This window comes from Sceloporus undulatus, chromosome 4 (genome assembly GCF_019175285.1).
Source record: "Sceloporus undulatus isolate JIND9_A2432 ecotype Alabama chromosome 4, SceUnd_v1.1, whole genome shotgun sequence".
Taxonomy (NCBI): Eukaryota; Metazoa; Chordata; class Lepidosauria; order Squamata; family Phrynosomatidae; genus Sceloporus; species Sceloporus undulatus.
Genome location: NC_056525.1, coordinates 89977372 through 89998604, shown reverse-complemented (window position 1 = coordinate 89998604; position 21233 = coordinate 89977372). Strand labels below are relative to the sequence as shown.

The 21233-nt window shown below is 40.5% G+C and overlaps 1 protein-coding gene across 3 annotated transcripts in view; it reads right to left on the bottom strand.

Moving 5' to 3' along the window:
- Positions 1-21233, bottom strand: part of CACHD1 (cache domain containing 1) — a 162333-nt gene that overhangs the window by 8912 nt on the left and 132188 nt on the right. For 2 of the 3 annotated variants that reach the window (XM_042463871.1, XM_042463874.1), the window contains exons 17-26: positions 15536-15658; positions 13896-13995; positions 13657-13773; positions 10895-11055; positions 7651-7737; positions 7325-7441; positions 6346-6497; positions 5243-5404; positions 4043-4120; positions 3110-3211 (exon numbers count right to left, since the gene is read on the bottom strand). In XM_042463871.1, the coding sequence (XP_042319805.1) occupies positions 3110-3211; positions 4043-4120; positions 5243-5404; positions 6346-6497; positions 7325-7441; positions 7651-7737; positions 10895-11055; positions 13657-13773; positions 13896-13995; positions 15536-15658 (1199 nt within the window). The remainder of the gene's footprint in view (positions 1-3109; positions 3212-4042; positions 4121-5242; positions 5405-6345; positions 6498-7324; positions 7442-7650; positions 7738-10894; positions 11056-13656; positions 13774-13895; positions 13996-15535; positions 15659-21233) is intronic. The other variant, XM_042463873.1, reaches the window with a different exon arrangement.

The following is a 21233-nucleotide window of genomic DNA, read 5'->3' as shown; positions in this document are numbered from 1 at the left end:
CTTAGTACTGTTACCTCCTTCTATATTTACTCCAACTACAAAACCATTTTATATGTTTGATAATACAAGTTTTATAGGGTAATCTTTACTCTCTCTCTTTTTTTGTATTTATCTGCAATTTAGTCCATGCTCTTTGTTTACTGTAATGCAATATATCACTCTCTTCAGCTGCTGCCTATGAGTTTAACTTTCATTCAGCCATGTCTTCCTCCAAGTATTTATAGAAAATATGTGTGTGTTTGTGTGTACAGGTCTCAGTTAATAAAGCCTCTGACAGTGCATCTCCTTTTTGTGAAATATTTCTATCAGTACCCTGCCTATTGCCTTTTTCTCGTCATCTGTCCACCTGGAAGGTTTTTTTAGCAGCACTGGCATAATGAAGGCGGACTGGAGAAACAGGCATTTGGTGTTGGGTTGCAATATTATGTCAGAAGTAAACAGTGCAGTAAAGAACTGGGAAAGAATGGGATTTTACATTACTGGACCCTAATGTAGCTGCTTACAACAGGCAAGGTAAAGCAACAGTTGCCTCCAGAATCCTGTACTGAGCATGCAAGAACAGCAAGACAGAAAGGGGCCTAACCAGCTATCACCAGCATGATGAAAAAACACAAATCTAGAAGGTTGTCCACTAAAATGGAAGAAGCTCTCAGTGGTCTCTAGAAGGTTCAGATTGTTTTTGTTTACTTATGCAATGGTTACCTGACTTGATTGTTTCGAATGAGAAGTGTATTAAAATATGTTGAATGGTTTTTCTTCTTTGTGGTGTAGGAAACTAACCCTATCCTTTCCATGTTATTTCTGCTTCTGGTATCAAATATTTCGTTAAAGTAGTAGTACCCAGAGCCAGTGTGGAGTATTGGTTTGAGCACTGGACTATGACCAGTGTCTCTTAAGTGTATTGACACTGAGACCCTTATTTAGTCCTGTCTGTAGGAATGCCAAATCACCCCCACTGACACAGATTGGGGCCTCACTCTTTTACATTTACACCAATAGCAGAAAGTTTTTCATGTACTCATATAAATACTTTGTGGAGGCCCTCCTGGCTGAGAGAATGGTCTAAATCACTTCCTCCTGATATCTTTCAGCCACTAGCCTTTCCTGCTCAATCTACAGCCATGTAGTTGTAGCCATTCTGGGTCAGAATGCAGCCATTTCAAACATCAGGTCTAGCCAGTTTGGCAGGGCCCGGGTCTCTTGTACCTGCATGCATATACCTATCATTGTGATAATAAGGCTACTATCAGTCACTGATTGCTATGCTACCAAAGCAATAAAGCAGCACAACTATGGAGACAGAGCCTGGATATCCAAGATGAGGGAAGGTAGGGAAACAGGGGCATCTTGTACATTCATACATGAATACATTGGTGTTTCTGAAACTGGTTTAGTCTGTTCTGGGCCAGCGCATGCCATCTTCTCCCTCATCTCCATCATCCTGATGGTGAGGGGTAGGACAGGATCTGATTCCATTCCCCAAATAGGTCAGTCCACTGCCATGCTCCACCTGGCAGATTTCTGAGCCTTCCCCCAGCTCGCTCGCTCCTCCTCATAGGAAATGTCAGAGATTCTTGTCACTTGTTAGCCGTCCTTCCCAGATAAGATGAGTTTGGTTGCAGTCTGCAAGCTTCCTGCCTGAATACCAACTCAAATTGGCAGGCAAACAAAAAAACAAAAACCCACATGGTCCCTGAGGCACCACAGCAATGAAAGCACTGTCCTAGCGAACGTGAGGCAGGATGCAAACTAGGAGAGGGCGTGGCTCTCTCCTAAGGGGATGGTGACTCTGAGTGACAGTTATTAAAGCCCTGCCTCAAAGAAGGAGATGAGGAGCAAGACCCAGTGGCAGAATTGCTTTCCCACAGTGTGTCTCACCACAATTTCAAAATCCAGAAAGATCGTATTTTTATTTTTATTTATTTTTTTTGCAAGCAAGCACTATAATGGCTCTTCTTCAGAACTATAATCGCTTGCAGAGAGAGGAAATTTTAACCTGTGCTTAATGGGTGGCATTTTACATAAAGCTGAGAAGTGACAACAGTCAGATGGCACAGTTTAGTCCCCTTACTATGCTACCTCTGTATTTGCATGGAGGAAACATTTTTCCATTCTAGATTAGACTTCTTTCTGAAGTATATATTCTCAAGAAAAATGTGTACCATCATATTCAAATAACCAAGCCCCACCATGTGCATTCTGTGATATTAGAGATGTATGAGAAGGGTGGACCACATGTTTCAAACAGTTCTCAGTGCCACTGAAACATTTAGCAGTGTTTGCATTTGATTTCTGTTCCTATATTTAGTGACATAACACATCTGTATTTATAGTAAAAGGGACATGAAGATACAGCTGGCAACTCTGGCAGAAACTCTTACTAAATTACATTAATCCTCTTAGTGAGCTCATTAACTTGATACAGGTTTGAAGACTTAGAAGCAGCTGCTCACTCTTAACTAACTATTTGTCATAGGTCAATTATGTGGCAAAAATTGAAGCCCGGTGACAACAGAAATCTCAGAAAACTCCAAATGCCATTAGCGTGATATGTTTCCTATCTATACTTATATATGGAATGTGGAATGTGGAATAAATCTATTTACTGGATAAATCAAGAAAAAGGTATTGACTTAACCCAACAAGCAAAGAGGACTCCTGGTACACAATTCTTGAAATTACAGGTTGTCCTGAAGAACAATAAATAACAATAAATAAATATAACAAAACTGCACTCTTCTTTTATTTTCTGAAGAATTTGAAAGACATCTGCACTGTTTAAGAGGGGGAAATGGATATGGAACCTCAGTGGTGTTCTACCTCTTGGAATTTTTAAGGTGTTACATAACAGCATCAGCCCACGACATAATTTAGATACTGCTTGGTGTCTAGGCTGTAGGATTCATGTTAGAACATCACTGCTATAAAAATAACACCAGTGCTGGATAATGTCTTCCTGAGGACCAGAAAATGCCAAAATTGTTTTGACTATGACTAAATGAGGTATGGCACTGGAAGTGCTCCCTTTGATGATTTATCTGCAGTATTACCAAGTGTCAAAAGTAAAACGAGGTTGCAAAACAGACATCAGCAAATTCCAAAGTCTTACCATGATCGCTTTCTGTTCCTGATCGTCCCCAGTAACGGCGCCTCCGCTCAGGACTGTGTGCATGCCGCTCAATAACTGCTGCTATAAATCGAGTGTTACTGACTAGGGGAGTAGAAGGAAAAGAGATGCATCACACATTCAGCAGATGGGTCACTTTAACAGACAGTGTTATAAAATATATGCTATAAAGATGATACAGGGTTACTGTGAAATCCAGGCATAACCAAATTTCTTAATCTCACAATATAAAGAGTTATGAATTACACCCATATCTGTCTTAAAATACAAAGCTTGCCACAAAAATAACACAGATACCAGAGGCAGCAAAAACCTGTTGAGGCAAACACAGGGACCTGTGGAATTATAACTGTAAATTCAGTCTGCTCCATTTATATCTGGATTTCAGACCCTTTGAAAGTGGACTTGTCATTCAGAGTTTGGAGGGTGACTTAGTGTCTGACAACAAAGTTGTTGTCTGTGAGGGCAGAGAACTCAGCAAGTCAGAATCAAAGGCAGTTCATGAATCATCAACTAACAACTGTTTGAACTTGGGTTACAATTGTACTCCCCAGATCATGTTTGGTCTTTGAAAGAATGCATGAAGGCAGGAAGTGGTGATGCAAAACAGTGAACAGATAGTTGGCCGTGGCTTCAAATCACTGCTCAGCCACAAACATAGTGGGTGGCCATGGGCAAGTCAGTAATTTTTCCTGCTGTTGTTTCCAGTCTGTAAGCAGGAAAACACTGCAGATTCCCTCATGGGGGTTGAATTCAGGATGAATGGCACCAAATCAGTAAAGCAATTTGCCCTCTTGCAATAGTTACAGAAATGACAAATGCTATGTATAGGCGGGGGGGGGGGGGGGGAGAGCATGGAGTTTTCCCCCATATTCTTTCCCATCTCCAACTACAATGTGACTGCTAGATACTTACTGATTCCTCTGTCTTCATGACTGTCATCATCCCTCTCATCCCTATCATTCTCCAGGTTGGACATGCGGACTGACATTTCTACACACCATTACAAACAGAAAAATGCAACTGTTAAAGAGAAAAATGTTGCATTAGCCTGTAAGAGTGCAATGTTTTGGCAATGGCTGTGGGTTATCCCCCCCCCCCCCGGTATAAGATATCCTATACTCAGTAGTCATACAGCAAATCATGGCTGAAATTATGGGCAGTGAGCACCAAAGGGTGGGTAGCACCACTGCAAATAAGGGTGTGAACTCGCTAAACTGTTGCCCTCCTTTGTTGAGCCAGCAATATAAAACCAACATTTGGTCATAAAATAGGAGTGACTTATTGTTGTCTTAACACCAGGTGATTCCTATTGTCCTTCACTTTGTGGCTGTTGCCTCATACGTGTCTGCCAAACTAGAACTCATAAAAGTCCACTTTTCAACTCGCTTAGAAACAGTAAACATATTTTGCTTATCACATTCACAGGGTCACTTGTGTTTGCACTGACAACCACCCATCTTTGTAAGAAAATAGGCTTTCAAGTAACTTTGGAGACTTCTTGCATGCACAGAACATCTTTTTCCCCCTGGGGGCACAACTGTTCTGTAGGTGCCTTTTCTCAACTCCTATGTGTGCTTACCCAGTGTTAGCACAGTAGCACTCAACAGATGTTACAGTATGGTACAAACAGTACAACAGTAAAGTTAAGTGAGCAATAATGTGCTCCTTCTGCCATATTACAAAGAAGATTACAAATAAGTGCTGTAATAGTGAACACCATTGCATATTTCCAGAAAGGAAAAACCTATCTGGAAAATATATTTTGTCTTCTGTTCAGCTAAAACAGAAGACTATATCTAGAAAGAGGAATTTAAGGGGATCCTAGACATTTTCAGTATTTTAAAACAAAATCTCAGTTGTTTTAAAAATGTTTTTAAGTTCCTCCGATAAAACAGCAGAGATTTAAATTCTGTATCCAGCAGGGGGCAGTGCTATACACTACAATTTACAGCACATAAGAGTAATGTGTATACTGTATTGGTAAATACACATCAACTCATCAGAAAGGGGATATGGGTAGGACAATTCAAACTGAGGGGGGCAGACAGTTTTTATGACTGTCTCCTCCAACCATCTTCTCAGCAAAATATTTTACTTTTGATAAATGCTCACCTTGCGCTGCAAGTGGAGACATATGCTGATGACTTCTGCGGTGGATCTGGTGACGATAGGCATACACAGCCAGCACTAGTACCATGATGCATCCCATAATACCTCCTGCTACAGGACCAACTGGAGCACTTTTTATCATATTCAAAGCTATCACCTCATCTCCTTAATTTCAGGGCGAGAAAAACAGAAAAGCTTATACAAATGTTCCAGACAAAGTTCAGTGCACCTTCAACATACTTCAGAAGATAGTCAGAAAGCCATAATAACTGTAATTCTGATCACACAGATATTCCCAAAGAAGAAATGACAACATAACCACTTTTCAAAAGGAGACACGAGAATATAGATCTCTCCAAACTAGTTCTCTGTGTAACATACATAGTCCATATACAATGTGCCCGTGCCATATGCGGCTTTCAGCTTACGCTGAAGCCGTGGCCAGGAGGAAACAATGGCCTGCGCGCTGTGCCACAAGTACGAACCCCATTGTTTTTAATGGGGCTCGAGCATAAACGTTTTTTCCTTTATGGGGGGAGGGCGAACAGACCCCCCACATAAGGGAAGGGCTCACTGTACATGGATTCTACTTCTATGGATTCAACCTTCCATGGCTTGAAAATATTCCCCCCCCAGCCAAAAAGTAAACCTTGATTTTGCCATTTTATAAAAGGGATACCATTTTACTACCCCACTGTATATAATGAGTATCTTCACATTTGGGTATCCACAGAATGTCCTGGAAGCAAATTCCAGTGGATATCAAGGCCAACTGTACCTACAAAGGAAGTCAGATGTGAAAAAAACCAAATTTCTGTTCAAGATGGCACACCAAAAATGGCATTTCACCTTACAATAATCAATGGCTGAAAATGCTACATATTAGTGAAGGCCAGCTCAATACATATTGTGACCACTGCACCGGAAATTCTAAGAAGTGGTGCCAAATAATCCTTTGTGACAGAAGATGCTTGGTTTCAATCTTGGGTCATATCCAGAAAAAAGTACAACCTCACGTTTGCCTCTGCAATGGCCAGGCTCAATCTGATGGAATAAATCCATTCAACAGTTTAAAGTGTACTCTCACCAGCAAAAACCATTCTTACCAATGGCTCCCATGTCGTCCACATAAGGACTTTTGGCACCCACAATGCCACCAAAGCATTCTTTCTGAAGAGCACAGTAGGGTTTATCTAGATGAGTTTTTCCATCGCTGTCCACCACACACCACTCACAGTCTAAGACGCCAAAACAGTCCCTACAAGATAAGAATATGATAATGAAAATTACTATTGTTAGAATGCTGCTTCAGATCTATTAAAAACACCAGTGACACCAGTTTTATAAGTTTGGTGTGTCTTTTCCTTAAAAGCATAACAGGACCTTTTGCTGTTGTCTCTTGCATAAAATACCTTGACAGTACTTCTAGTTTTGGAAGAGAGGGTATTGGTCTGGGGTATGGAAATCTGAACCACCAGTTGGCTAATAATCGTCTGTCATGTTCTCCCAGACAAGCATTTTAAAGGGCTTGTATAACACAATGAGCCTAGTTAGCTTTTACAAGAACCTATTTCTACAATGAAGAAGTACAATCTGCTTCAGGCAAAATATACAAAACAGACATACGTTATTTCCCAGCATTGTTGAGATAAACTAAGTGGTTATATTTTTCTTACAAAACACAATATTAAATTTAACCATCTCCATGAATTACAGGAAGAGATCCCAGAAATTTCACTTCAATTATGTAAATGAAAATATGGGGAATCAAATTTCAGGAAGTTTGATTCGCTTTTAAAACAGTGTGAATGTTCCTTTTCAAAATTAAGCTTTTAAAAACTTTTTTAAAAAATCAAAGTAGACTTCTGGTTTTGGTGGGAAGGGTTCGTACAGCTCATGGTTGGTCTGGGATGTGGAAATTTGGTCCCCAGTCTTATTAATTTGCCCTTTCATGATACAGATTTTTTTTTTAAAAAAAACTTTTTTGGTTCATTTTTGGTTTACTTTTATGGTTCACATATTAAAAGCAAATAGTGCTTTTTTGTTGAAGTTCTTTTTAAAGGAAAAAGAAATAATATAACTTACCCGCTTTCCATCCTTTGATTACACCGTGTATTAATACACTGAGGAAGAGCATCTTGTAAATTGGTATCAACAGCAGTAAATGCCATGGGTTCCTGGTGGACTTCACAACTAGGATTTCTGTGTTGTACAGGAGCATAGGGAAAATTAATTTAACAAAAACTCAACAAAAATAAGGAAGCCTACTTGCTTCTTGTTTAAGTAAACAAAACCCAGTAATCTGATTATTACTTTGAAGCATACTGTACACTATATCAGCACAGGGAAATAAATCCAGGCTGAAATTGTGTGAATTTTAATTATAATACCAGTATTATTACATTACTTACCTACTCTCTGCATTTGTAAGATTGCCAGTACATTCATTGACCTCCAGAGGGCATTCACAAGGACATTCACACTCATTCTGTTCCATTCTTCCAGAAAGAAATAAAAAACAAAAACAAAAGTGGCATTACTTATCAAGAGTCACAGAATCTCTGCAATTTTTGCGGGGACATGACACAGCATGGAGGTAGGACATGCCGTCTCTCTCTCCACTGCAAAATTAAGTAAGCCTTTAAAATTCACTGGGTATAGATACTATAACTCTTTCTTCCAAGGCAGTTAAGTTATACTGAATGTATTGCCAATGTAACTGTTGTAAAAACCCAAGAAATCAGAACCTAGAATGCAACTTTGCTGTCATCCTGTCTTACAAGCCAGTAACTGTTTGAGTGTCTTCCAACTGGAGCGTCTCATCTTCCACCACTACTTCTTGTTTCATTTTGGATTGTCTCATAGGTTGAAATACATTAATAGGTAAAATACATTAAGTGATCAACCAGAGGCCTATGGGTAGTCCATAATTAGGACATAAGGACAACTGGGTTTTTCTCACTATTGATATGGACAGACATGTTGACTCTGGCCCTATTGTAGCATTTTGCCAATAGAACTAATGGCTATTGACAACCTTCCTCTCCATGAATTTCCTCTAATTCCCTTTTAAAGCCATATGGCTTTGTGGTTATCATATGTCCTGTGGCAGTATATGCTGTAGTTTCAGTATGTAGTGTGTGAAGAAGTTTCCTTGTCTATCCTGAACCTCTAGCCATTCAGCTTCAGTGGCTGGAACTGGGTTCTACTATTATGATCAAAAGAGCAAAACAGCTTTTGTCACACCACAAACAATTGTATACTCCCCAGCATGCCTCTCCTCTTTGCACCCTTTTTTAAAGTAAAAAGCCTTTTCTCACAGCAGAATCCAACATTCCAAACATTTAAGTCAGGGGTCGGCAACCTCCAGCCCGCGGGCCGGATGCGGCCCGCGGAGGCCTTTCGGCCAGTCCCTGCCTGCCCCTGCCGACTGCGGCTTTTCCCGGCTCCCAGGCGCTGCCATTTTGAAAAACAAAATGGCGGCAGCCTAGAGGCGAAGTCTCGCGCAACCACAAGAAAGGTCGTGCGAGACTTCGGGGAGGCCCGCTGTGGCCGTCGGAGCCCTCGAACAGGGCTCCGATGGTGGCAGCGGGCCTCTGGGAGGCCCGTTGCCGTCGCTGGGGCCCTCCAGGAGGAGGCCTCCAGCGCTGGCGGCCCCCGCCAGCTTTTTTGCCAGCCTCTGACGGGGCCTGGGGCCCAGTCAGGGGCCGGCAAAGAGGGGGAGGCCTCCAGCGCTGGCGGCCCCCACCGGCTTTTTTACCGGCCTCTGCCGGGGCTTGGGGCCCCGTCAGGGGCCAGCAAAGAGGGGGAGGCCTGGCCCCAGGGGTGGAAGCTCCGGCCCTGGCATGCGGCTCCGCCCCCGGAGGGTGGAAGCTCCCCCCCCCCGCGTCCCCCCCCCCCCCCCCCAGTTGTCTGAGGGACAACAACCCGGCCCCTGGCTCAAAAAGGTTGCCTACCCCTGATTTAAGTTGTCGTGTTCTATACTTTTCCAGATCTACAATATCTTTTTTGACATGTAGCAAACCCTGCAACAGGTTTGCTTTAGTTTCATCATAAGCTGGAAATTACTTGAAGGCCTACAACAACCCAGAACTATGTACAGTCTGAAAAATGCTACTGTAATAATCTAAGTACTCAGAAAGTTTCAGGGCCTGGCAAGAAACCATATCAAGGAAGCAATGCTGACATAAGGACCAAATTCTGTTTCATTCCGGAAGCAAAGACTCCTTTGTCCTCTGTTGCAAAAAGACCACGCATTGACCGAAGGACTTGGTCTCCAGTTCCTCTGGAGTTTTGATATGTATAATACTGAAGAAGAAAACACAACTTTCCTCCACGGGTCTTACCCAGGAAGATGTGCTGATATGGTGATGTAAACCGATGGCATGCCTACTTCTTTGGGGATTCAATTGCAACTACAGATCCTTAGATAGTGGGCTTCTGTTTTAGGCTGCCTATACTTTGGCAACTGCAGCAGTGCAAGCCTACATTACAGTTACAGGAGAAGACCATGTATTCTCCCAGGTATTTATTTTAAGAATTGTTTTAGTGCTTTTGCACCCTTGCACTTTTGTTCTGGTGTTGACTTTAATTTAGTTTTATAAGATGGAAGGTTTTATTTTCAGCTGCACGTTTTATATTATTCTGCTTTCATTACTGTTCTATTTATTATTGTTATGCTTTATATTTTTAATAGATGGTATAACTTTGAACAGTGGGCAGTTTAGAGGTACACAAAACAAGCAAATAAGCCACACAGACTGAGGAAATGGCTGATGCTCCTGCCACTATTTGGAAGGTGAAAGAACATACTAGGCATCTCAAGTCACAATTCTAGCTGCCATGATGTCCACATACCTGCGAATGCTTTCATCTCTGTGAGCAGATCTACCAATCATATGACATATAGCTAAACATCACTTGTTATGGGTAAACAGGGCTTAAATATGCCTGTGTATCATCCAGCCTCAACAAGTTAGATGACCAACTAAGCATCATGGGCTATTCTGGGATTTATAGTTGTAGTTGTGCGCCTTCAAGTTGTTCCCAACTTATGACAACCCTAAGGTCTCTATTGTGGGGTCTTCTTGGCAAGATTTATTCTCTAAGGCTGAGAGAGTGTGACTTTTTCAAGGTCACCCAGTGGGTTTCCAGGGCTGAACTTGATTTCCAGAGTCCTAGTCCAACACTCAAACCACTACAACACACTGGCTTTTAATTCTTCTGTGTTCTGGTACCATATAATTGCTTCCATGTCAGCTTGTACTACAGTGGTACCTCGGGATACGAAATACCCAGGTTACGAAATTTCCGGGATACGAAAAAATCCCATTGGAAATAATTGTTCTGGGTTACGAATTTATTTCGGGTTACGAAAAAAAAATTTGGTGCTTTTCGGCACTTTTTCGCACGAAACGCGGCTTTTCCCCATTAGCGCCTATGGCAATTCGGCTTACGAAGGCTTTTCGGGTTACGAAAGCGGCCGCGGAACGAATTACTTTCGTAACCCGAGGGAGCAGTGTAATTCTGCATATCATCCAATGTTGTGTTATTATCAGGTGCTGATGCTGACACTGTGACACTAATGCTGTGTAAAATGCATCCATTTTAAATAAGTACAATCTGATTACAAAACTCACGTCAAATTTCTCCTACCTGTGACAGTTTAGGCAGAGCCTATCTACCATACTACAGGCACAGAAGGCAAGTGAGTCACAAGTTTCATTTACTATTCCAACAAAGGCATTGGTCCCAGGTATTCTTGTCAGCTTGTACTTAGAACAGTGGCTGCCATGCACAAGATTTGTCAGATCACCCTAGGGGAAAGCAAAGCATGTCAAACATGTGGCAGGGAACATATTTCCTAGAGAGGTGAAGTATTCCTGCCACCAGAAATATACCACCTAAAACATAATTTGAAACAAACTGGCAAACCTTTACAGTGCAAAGTAAGATGACACACTCCCATTACTGCTACTATATGGTTCTCATTAGCTGGAGAAATAAAAGTACCCTCCAATGTACAGTATAGACTTATCAAACTGGGAAGTAAATAAACCGCATGGAATGATTTGATCTGACTGAAGCTCCATAAAGTAACTGGGGGTCAGATATGTACTATGGTTATCAGGAACAACAGTGGAAACAAACCCACCAATTGTGTGCTTAGGAAAATTCATTAATTTTACTACAACCATTTTTTTTTATTTGCTAATTTCCAAAAATCCATGGGGCCACACCACAGCAAATATATGATTCAAAGAATAATGCTACGTTGTAACTCTGTGGAATATTTCTTTCCCCAGTCTAAAACCCATAAGAGGAAAAAGTAAATTGAAAATAAAAGGAACAAAGATGTTCTTGGATAATGTTCAAGTCTTAGCCTTGCTAGTGTCTGATGATGCATTATGTATCCCAACAGCAGGAGTGTAAGAGCTGCTGCAACAGACCAAAGGCCTACTGAGACCATCCTTCTGTATCCCACAGGGTCAACCAGATGCCTCATGGGGAAGCCCACAGAGAACATGAATATAACTTTCTTGCTGCTGTTTCTCAGTAACTGGTTCCAAAGCAAGCTGCCTTGGATCCTGTGGCCACATACACCTATAAAGGCTGCTATTGATAGCATTTTTCCTCAATGAATTTACCCAATTCTCTTTCATTGCTTCCTAAATTACCAAATCTTGAAGAAGCAGATTCCACTGTCTTCATATGTGCTGTGTGAAAAAATCCTGCTCCCATGTCATGAATCTCCTGCTATTCAACTTCACTGGATTACTCTGGGTTCTAATATTAGGAGAGAGGTGCTGAGAATACTTTCTACCCACTTTTCTCATGCACGTGCATTTTTCAAAATCTCTATAATCTCCACACTTGGTCATTTTCTTTCTAAGATACAATAAATCCTGGATATTGTTATACTCCCTTGAAGGACAGTTGAACTGCTTTATAGTAATTTTAGCTGCCCCCTTCTTCACTTTTTTCAGATTTCCTATATCAATTTGGAGATTTATTGACTGGAATAGTACATAGCATTCCATGTGTGGTTACATCACATATGTATATATATGTCAACAACATTGGATATTTTATTTTATACCAATTGCAGGGTGACGTCACGGGACGCCACTTGAAGCACCATCACATGACATGTTCCCCACATTTCACCAGTAACTTTTAGAAGGGCTTAGTGTGTCACTGACATGTTGGTGTCTCCATGTTCCAAAAGGAAGATATGGAGATTCATACTTTCATAGGTATGTTAGCTGAAGATGACATCATGAAATACATGCTTTGGTTTTCTCTAAATGCACACTGGCAAGGGTTCATATCTATAAATGACTGGGTTAGAAGTTCCCAGGATTAGGACCTATTTTTGGTGCTAATGTAATACTGGACCATAATTGATGGAAAATAAGAGATAAAAGATATTTCATGAGTGAAAGAGGAGCAACTGGCAGGAGCACAAAAGAGTGCAACAGTCCAGCCTGTTGCTGGTGACTTTATCATAGTTAAGGTATTGTTACCATTACATTTGTACAGTCCCTTTATGTGCTATTCACTAACACTTAATTCCTGACTTCTTTAGTGACACTGCAGGTGTGAGGATAGCCTCCTCATAATCCTGTGTGTGTGTGTGTGTGTGTGTGTGTTCATAAATGCAGTGACTTCCTTAACCTCTTGTATGAAAGATATCATAAAATGGAAACAGAATCCATATTAGGTGTTCTAAGTAAATTCATAGAATCATTTCGTGAAAAAACTGTTTCCAGAAAACTCGGATTGCATACATAACTCTGCAAGGTGTTATGAATGATTAAAGGCAATCTCTGCTCACCAACAAAGCAATAATCAGATTCCACTAAGCATCTCTCAATTAGTTCCAATCTGGATAGTATCTCTTTTCCCTCCAACATGTCAGAATTTATAGATGGTGAATTGTGGCACAAAATTCAAGCCAAGATCCAATAGTAGCAGCACATTTAGATAATCTCTGTTCTGTTGAATGAATGTGCATTTTTAAAGTTTGGGCAAGGAGGCATCCAACATTTCTTTGCGGAAGCAATTCTTCCGAACAGGTGCACCAAGAAAATGTTGGTTGGATACTGGAATTGCTCACCATCCTGACAGGATACTGGCTACCTCCATCCTCCCTCTTTGTATCTGTCATCTCTAACCCTGTGTCACTACACTGGTAGGGCTTTCTATAGCACTAGATAGGAATATGGCCATTTTGATTAGCCTATGTCCATCCTCAGCATCCTGGGCAGTCCCATATACAAGAACACTACCTTTTAATAGATTGGTTAGCATTACATACAATATTCATAGAACAACCAATTCACGTGTATAAAAAGGCAGCCCTCACCCAGAAAATCCCTAAACAAAAAAAAGATATATATTTTTTAAAGCCATACCGTCAAGCTGGTATTGAATTTGTAAAACCTCTGGACTGTTCTGTCGCTGAAACTATTACAAAGGTTTTTCTTCACAAAGTTTGGGTGGTTCAAGATATCATTTGCCACCAGGGGCTCCTGCAGAAAAAAGTGAGTTTTAACCTTTTTAAAATAGAATTTCACAAAGCTGAACAAATAAGTTTAGGCTATTAAATGAATAGCTGCAACTATGTATAAAAATCACCATGACTTAGCCAGACCTTATGTGTAATATGTTGCTGTTCTACTGGAGCATGGCCTTTGGGATCAATAAGAGTTGGGTGTGCCACTAGGTATCCTCTGTCTTCCATAATAAAACATCTGGCAAAGGAGAAAAACATAAAATAAAATGAAGGTCAGAATACTTGTACATCCACATGTATATAGGGTATGTTCAATATATCTTTGCCATTTTCAAATGATGACCCATTCCAAGTATAGTGGATTAATTACTATTCAACTTATATTTTTTATATAGATGAACCTTAAATGTACTTCAAGTATGTTGGATTAATACTTTTAAGGTTCATTTAGATTTGAAGATGCATTTAATAATAATTAATGTAGTATACTGTGGAGAAGAGATTGTGAATAATGAAAAGTAGTGAATCTTACTTAGGTGCTTTCTGCACCGCCATTTGGGACGTCCGGAGGACGTCCCATTTTAAAAAAGGGGCGTCTCTTTTAGACGCCCCATGGCCTAGTACGGACTCCGTCCGTACAAGATGGCGCCGGCCCTTCTACATGGCCGGCGCCATCTTTGCGTATCGGACGCTTAGCGTCCGTACGCGTCGCGCCGCTGCTGATGTAGCGAGCGCGCCCCTGGCGCCTCGCTACGTCGCAAACGCGACGAAAAAAGAAGCTCCATTTTGGAGCTTCTTTTTTCGGTCCGCGCGGGAGTCGGGCCGTCTGAAGGCTCCGGCTCCCCCGCGGATGTACTGGCGGCGGCAGCAGACCGCCGCAAAGCGGCGGTCTGTACCCCGCCTTAGATTTGCAGCCCTTAAGCAATTATCCAACCTGAGAAGAGGCCCTCAGCCTTGTGGAAGATGCCCATACTTGCCTTAAAATATGTCGTTAAAAGCAGAATTGAGTGCACTCTGTACTTGACAAGTGGAAACACTGCACCATAATAACCATACCTCTCATTCTTTAGGCTAATTCTGGGGCTCCTAGGAAGACTATGCTTTCTCCAGGCCCATTCTAAACCTTAGAACTGGCTGTCCTCCTGATTCTTGTTCACACCCTATTTCTACTATCAAAAGCTGCTGTCATAATGGGTGAAAGTCACAGGCTACACAGGGAGAATGTGACAGCAACAAGAATGCTGGAAGATGTTATGTTGCCCACTTAATGTTCATGTTTCATGCTAGAGAAAAAGAGTTCATCCCCAGTCTTAGCAACCCTAACCTCATCCCCCCTGCAAGAGTCAGAGCAGCAGAATATATGGTGTTATATCCCTTTACCTTTACAAACAAGGGAGAAGATAATCCAGTCAGTATTTACTACTATTTCCTTCACAGATTTCTAGGAATTGAATTTAAGTGGGCATTGTAATTCTTAGTACACTGAGTAGCTGGATGCCAACAAAATTTAGTGTTTCTTGAGTTCTGAAAAGAATTACAGGAAAATATATCTCCACCAAATTTTGTCTGTACATAAAGCATAACTGGGGAACTTGGTCTTCATATTCTATGTAACCCTAAAGATGCTTTTAGTGCATTTCACACATTTGAAACAATGCTGCAGAGCTTTGGTGAGAATACTGTACTGAACATGTAATGCAAGGAGTTCAGAAAAAGCACTTGAAGTGACAGAATTCTAAGATTAAATTAAACCTAAGATACAACAAACAAAGGCTTACCTTATTTTATTGCCTCCATCTTGATTACAAACTGGTAAGAGGTCCATTAGTACCTTGTAGAAATACCTCAAGGTAAAATCAATTCCCATCACAGCAACAGAATGGCCAGAAGACATTTGTGAACTACAACAATAAAAAGTGTGGACTGGTCTTGAGAGACATGTAATTGAGAATGTATCTAAGACAATTCATATTTTACAGTTCCAAAAGCAGTGTCAAGTGCTATCTATTTTGGCAGGCTATATATTTTGAATCAGCAAAGAATTAGTCTGTTCCCTGAGCTCATAAATTATAATCAATTCAGATTCTCATTGGATCACAGAAGCCAGCCTTTATAACTTTATTCACCTCAGCAGGCTCTCTTTCTGACTCCAAGAAAGGGGGGAAAGCCTAACAGGTGCTTGCTGATATACTAAATTTATGTACCTTTTCCCTGAGTGCATGGTCCATTTACCACTGGCAAGCCCTTACACTTATATAACTTGTGCATAGGGACATGTGACCAAACACAACAACAGGAGGTGTTTTATATCTTCCATATAGCATTTGAGTGTATTGGACATTTCACTGTATTTGGAGACTATTAAGTAGAGTGTGCCAATAATTGCAACCTGCATCCAGCACTGATCCTGGTTCTCTGGGAAAGTATCTGATCATACTTATGAGATGAGTACTTTTGAGCATGGGGTTGGTGTGCTATATCTACTCAGTACAAGCAGAGTAAAAAATCTAAAATTTTAGTCAGAAAAACTAACCCCAAAAACTTGAGTCAACTTATCCATGGGTCAATGTAAGTACTGTACTTTAACTCTTATTTAAAAAGGAACCGTTCCCTGATGAAAAGCAAGAACATAATCTTTCTTGGAAGCGCTGGATCCCACTCGTCATCCATCCAGCCTTTAGTATTAGCACAAACAGTTACGCCTTCTGGAATTCTGTAAATTCTTTGGCATCATTTCATCCTTTAGATTGTTTGTTACATGCCCCTAGGCTTTACCCTTAATTTATCCATGGGTCACATCAAAAGGCATAATTTTGGCCCCAAAACCGGCCCCTTACTTATACATGAGCTCAACTTATATTCGAGTTACAGTATATACTCTACCATATGTCGACCTCATGTATAAGTCAAGGTCAGGTTTTAGGGCCAAAATTATGGATTTTGCCATGACCAGTAGATAAGTTGAGGGTAAAACTTGGAGGCTCCTTCAGAGTGTGCACAAGTGCACACAGCAAGAGGGACTCTAATTAAGGCTTTATGCTTCAACGTTTCAGCTTTCATTTCATCCTTCACTCCCTAGACAGCAGCGGCTGGCGGGCAGGAGAGAGACTGTTCCCTGAGCTCAGCAATTAATCACCCAGGACTTGTTCTGCTTTAGTCAAGCGTGAAAGAAACTGCTTTCCCCACAGCATGGGGAAATCTGAAAGAGCTGTTATTACATTATTGTAAATAAGTTGACCTGGAATTTTGGGGTCAATTTCTGGGCATAAATTTTTCAACTTGTAGACAAGTATATACGGTATATATGGTAGTTGTGTGGGACTGCATGGAAACAGAAGGGAGAGCCATCTGGTTAGTATGATGCACAAATTGGCATTCAGCTGTGCATGGGTGGCAGCTGTGTTCAGGCACTTGACTGAAGTCTGGTCAAAGGCCCACTGCAGTAGCCAGCCTTTTCCCAATGGGCTGAGAACTGCTTGTGTAAAGAGGTCTGGGATGTCTCCTTGCATGACTGAGGAGAGAGCAGAACCAATTGTGCATGTAGGAATTGCATGAATACTGTGATATATTGGATACTGGCTATTGGAAGCAATGAAAAACACAATTTAGAAGGACTGGTGAAGTTGTACACAAACCAACATATAAAATTTCTCAGAACAAGTCAGTGGGACATGTGCACAAATTGAAGAAGATCCTAAATTCTGTTTCCATTTGCATCTACACTCATCCCTCCACATTCGCTGGGGTTAGGGGGACAGGACTCCCGTGAATGTGGGGAAAACACAAATAACAAAAACACTATGTTTTTATCTGAGAGAACTCCTCTCTAGGAATCGCTATGGCCTCCAGTGCAACTTTGAATTGTGTTGAAGGAGCTACAAATGCCTAGTAGACTGTTCTCTCTAGGAATCTCTAGGTCCTTCAGTGTGACTTTTTGCTCAAAGTTGACCACAGAGTTGCTTTGGAGGATTTAGATATTCCTAGAGAGAACATATTAATAAATTCGTGAATAATCAAATCTGCTAAAGTCAAAGCTGCAAATGTGGAGCGATGAGTGTATACCTGGGGCGGGAAGAAGAGAAAAACTTTTTAAATCTGCATTGAAATTTATCCTGTATTTCTTGACAGGAGACTAGAATTGGCATTGCTTTCTGAGCAAATCCTGTTTTTCAATGTTCTTTGCACTCTTTTTTGTAAGCATCCCAAAACATGAAAAGTCAAACACCAATAGTATTTTCTTTTGCCTAAAAACTGATCTTTGCTGAAGCATGTTCTTTATGAAACATAGCTGAACCAGTATAGAAGGACACATAGCAATCAGTCACTTCTTAAAATCAATGCTGGTTTTTCATTAAAATACAGCACTGCTAGATCAACTTTTTAAGAAATCTGGAGTATCAACAAAATAAAGTAAAAAAAAATAAATACATTTTTTAGCTTGTGTCAGAGCCTGCAGGTCCCCCAAAGCATTACACCAGTTACAGAAATAAAGGAGCCTTCTGCGGATAGATGATGTTTAAAGGATCAGATTCCTTTCAGCTTCTGGGGAACTGCATGGCCTTCAGACCTTCTGCTTCTTAAAATTCTTCACAGCTTTTCACTTATCCTCCCATCATGAGAAAGGGAATATGAATTCCCTGTAAAGATGCTAAAATTCCAAGTAGCTGAAAGGTCATCTTTTTTGCTATTTTTCTTATAATTCCCATGTGAAAGCTTTAGTTTAAAATTCATATGAACACAGAACATCCCACAATGCAAATTAGAAAGTTGGATTTAAATCTAATATCTGTTTATATTCAAGTATTCCAATTTAACTAGTTTATTGATAAAATTATATATTTTGAAAGAACTGTCTTTTCAGATGTTTATCTCTGGCTTTCCCTTTGTAATAGAGCTTCACAATTCAGTACCAGGAAGCAAGAAAAAATTCACACTTTTTAATTGTTAAAAAAATCCATCAAATCAGGCAGGCCCTTTAGAGCAAAAGATAGTATATGTGCCTCTTGAGATAATTATATTACAATCTAATGAACCAAATGATCTGGTCTTTAGCTATCTTGATGAAACCAAAATATACCTGATACTGAAATCAAGGTATAATAGAAAAATTAGTATGGACCAAAACATCCTGACATCAGTGGATTAATACTTTTCTCAATGGAGCAACTCCATCTGTGCTCTTTTGATTTTTGGATTAAGCAAAAAGCTTTGCTAGGGATATGCAATTTCTACATCCAGAGGGGTCTCAAACACAATAGAATGAGAGCATACTGTAGTACTGTTGATGGTGTATATTTTCACCTAATTAAGGAACAATCAGCACATTGCTGAAGTATGCTGGCATACCATGCCATGCTCACAAAGGCTATGGGCACACAGTGGCACTGATGAGGAATAGAGAGCACAACATCCAAAGCCTCTAGGGGAATGAAGACCATAGCCTATTCTACAGACTCCCTGAGGTTGGAAAGAACACCCTTCCAGGTTTCATCTCACTTTGCCTGCAAATCTCATTTAAAGATGGGATGGAGATCATTTAGATTTCCAGATGATGTAATACAGTAGTTCCCATCTTCCCTCTCCATATATTATGCTGGCTTGGGTTGAAGATACAATCCAACAATATCTGGTGTTAGTATTACTTCTCTTGACCAAAAGTGACAGTACTGTCTAGCACTAAATCTACATCTATATTCCACCTTTCCACAAGAATGTCAAGGTGAGGGACATTTTCCTCTACTCCCATTTTATCTTTACAACTCTACAAAGTTAATGTATGTTTTGATACCATTCTAAACTTTTCAGTCCTACTGTACAGTTTCTTTCTCCCCAGAAATGCACAACATTAGACAGAGCCCCTGCCTACCTAGGACATCTGTTGTTGTTGCTCTTGCTGTGTGTCTTCCAGTCATTTCTGACATATGGTGAACCTATCATGGGATTTTCCTGGCAGGATTTATTCAGAGGGGAGTTTTCCTCTGCTCATTTTGAGGCTGAGAGAGTGCAATATGCCCAAGGTCACCCAGCAGGTTTCCATGGCCAAATGGACATTCAAACCCTGGTCTCCAGAGTCATAGTCCAATGCTCAAACCATTACAACCATTATACATGCAGTTATATCCACAGCAGAAATTCATACTGTTTTCTCATGAGCTACAAATGAGAAACAAATATGCATACAATCTGAGGGGGAAAGGCACCAACTGAATGAAAATACCCTAAATTAATTCAGTATGCCTTTAGCATTCTGCTACTTAAATTTCATACTGTTAGTTGCCATCTCATTCTCCTGAGCCAACATGTCAATTATTCTCTCCTCCTCTTCCTCCTCTTTTTTTACCCCGCCAACTATATGTAGGCTTTTAAAAAAATAATAGAAGCTGGAAATTCTTACACGATCATGAAAAATCCCCCCAACTCATTAAGATACCTGGGTCAGCAAGCTTTAGGTTTGCGCAGTCAAGATAATTTAGAGACAAACAAGATGATGTGGATATTTGGTATGTGTTGTGTGTGAGAGCTAAAGCTTAAAAGATGCAGAAGTAGCAAGAGCTGCTGTGAATAAATGATAACATCTTGCCCATACGTGGAGGTCTGCCGATACCCCTGTTTTGCTCCACAGCTCAAGACTACATATTGTTGCCTTAGCAACTGACACATCAAAGAACTATAAAGCACAATCTTTGAGAGCCTATACTGGCATATTTTTACAACAGAGTTTGGATGGGGAGGGTAAGGAGAAGCATCTCCATTTCCCTCAGTCACCTGGTACCATTCCCCCCCCCCAGCTAAACTGTTCTGCTGCAAATTTATATCAAAATTCTAATGAGCTCTAATATGCTTGCAGCCATGTCAAATATTCACAAGAAGCCTCACAGAAGCAAAAGAGAATATTCTCTCAATGTTTCTAGCTCAAGATCAATCCAGTGAGATATGGCTATCACTTCATTGTGCTCAGGATTCAACCTCAGCAAAAAATGTGCCTTTCTACATACACTACACTAAAGGAGCCAATGATCCTAATATGGGGACATTTCAATAGGATATAAAAAGAATTATTTCCCAAATGAGATGAGTGCAATATATAATCCAGTGATATGCAGCCGTTCAGATGTTTTAAGTATAACTCCCATCAAACCATATCCAGCATAGGCAATGATAAGGGATTATGGGCATCGTAATCCAAAGCATTTGGAAAGCACCAGAATGCTTGGTTTAGAAGCTAGGTATGTGACTAGCCCAAAATGAGCCACTTAGCTTCAGGGCTGCATGGCCCCTTCCTCTCTCATTTCCTTGGCTACTACTACTACAGTTTATTCCTGACAACCAAATACAGGTTATAGTAATCAAAATAAAAAAATAATTAAAAATTTAAAACTTCTACAGTCAGTTAACTCTATAACATATAAAGCAATATGTTTACACTAGAATTACAAAAATGTTTCATGTCTTTCAGTTTCTGTGATGGAGACACTA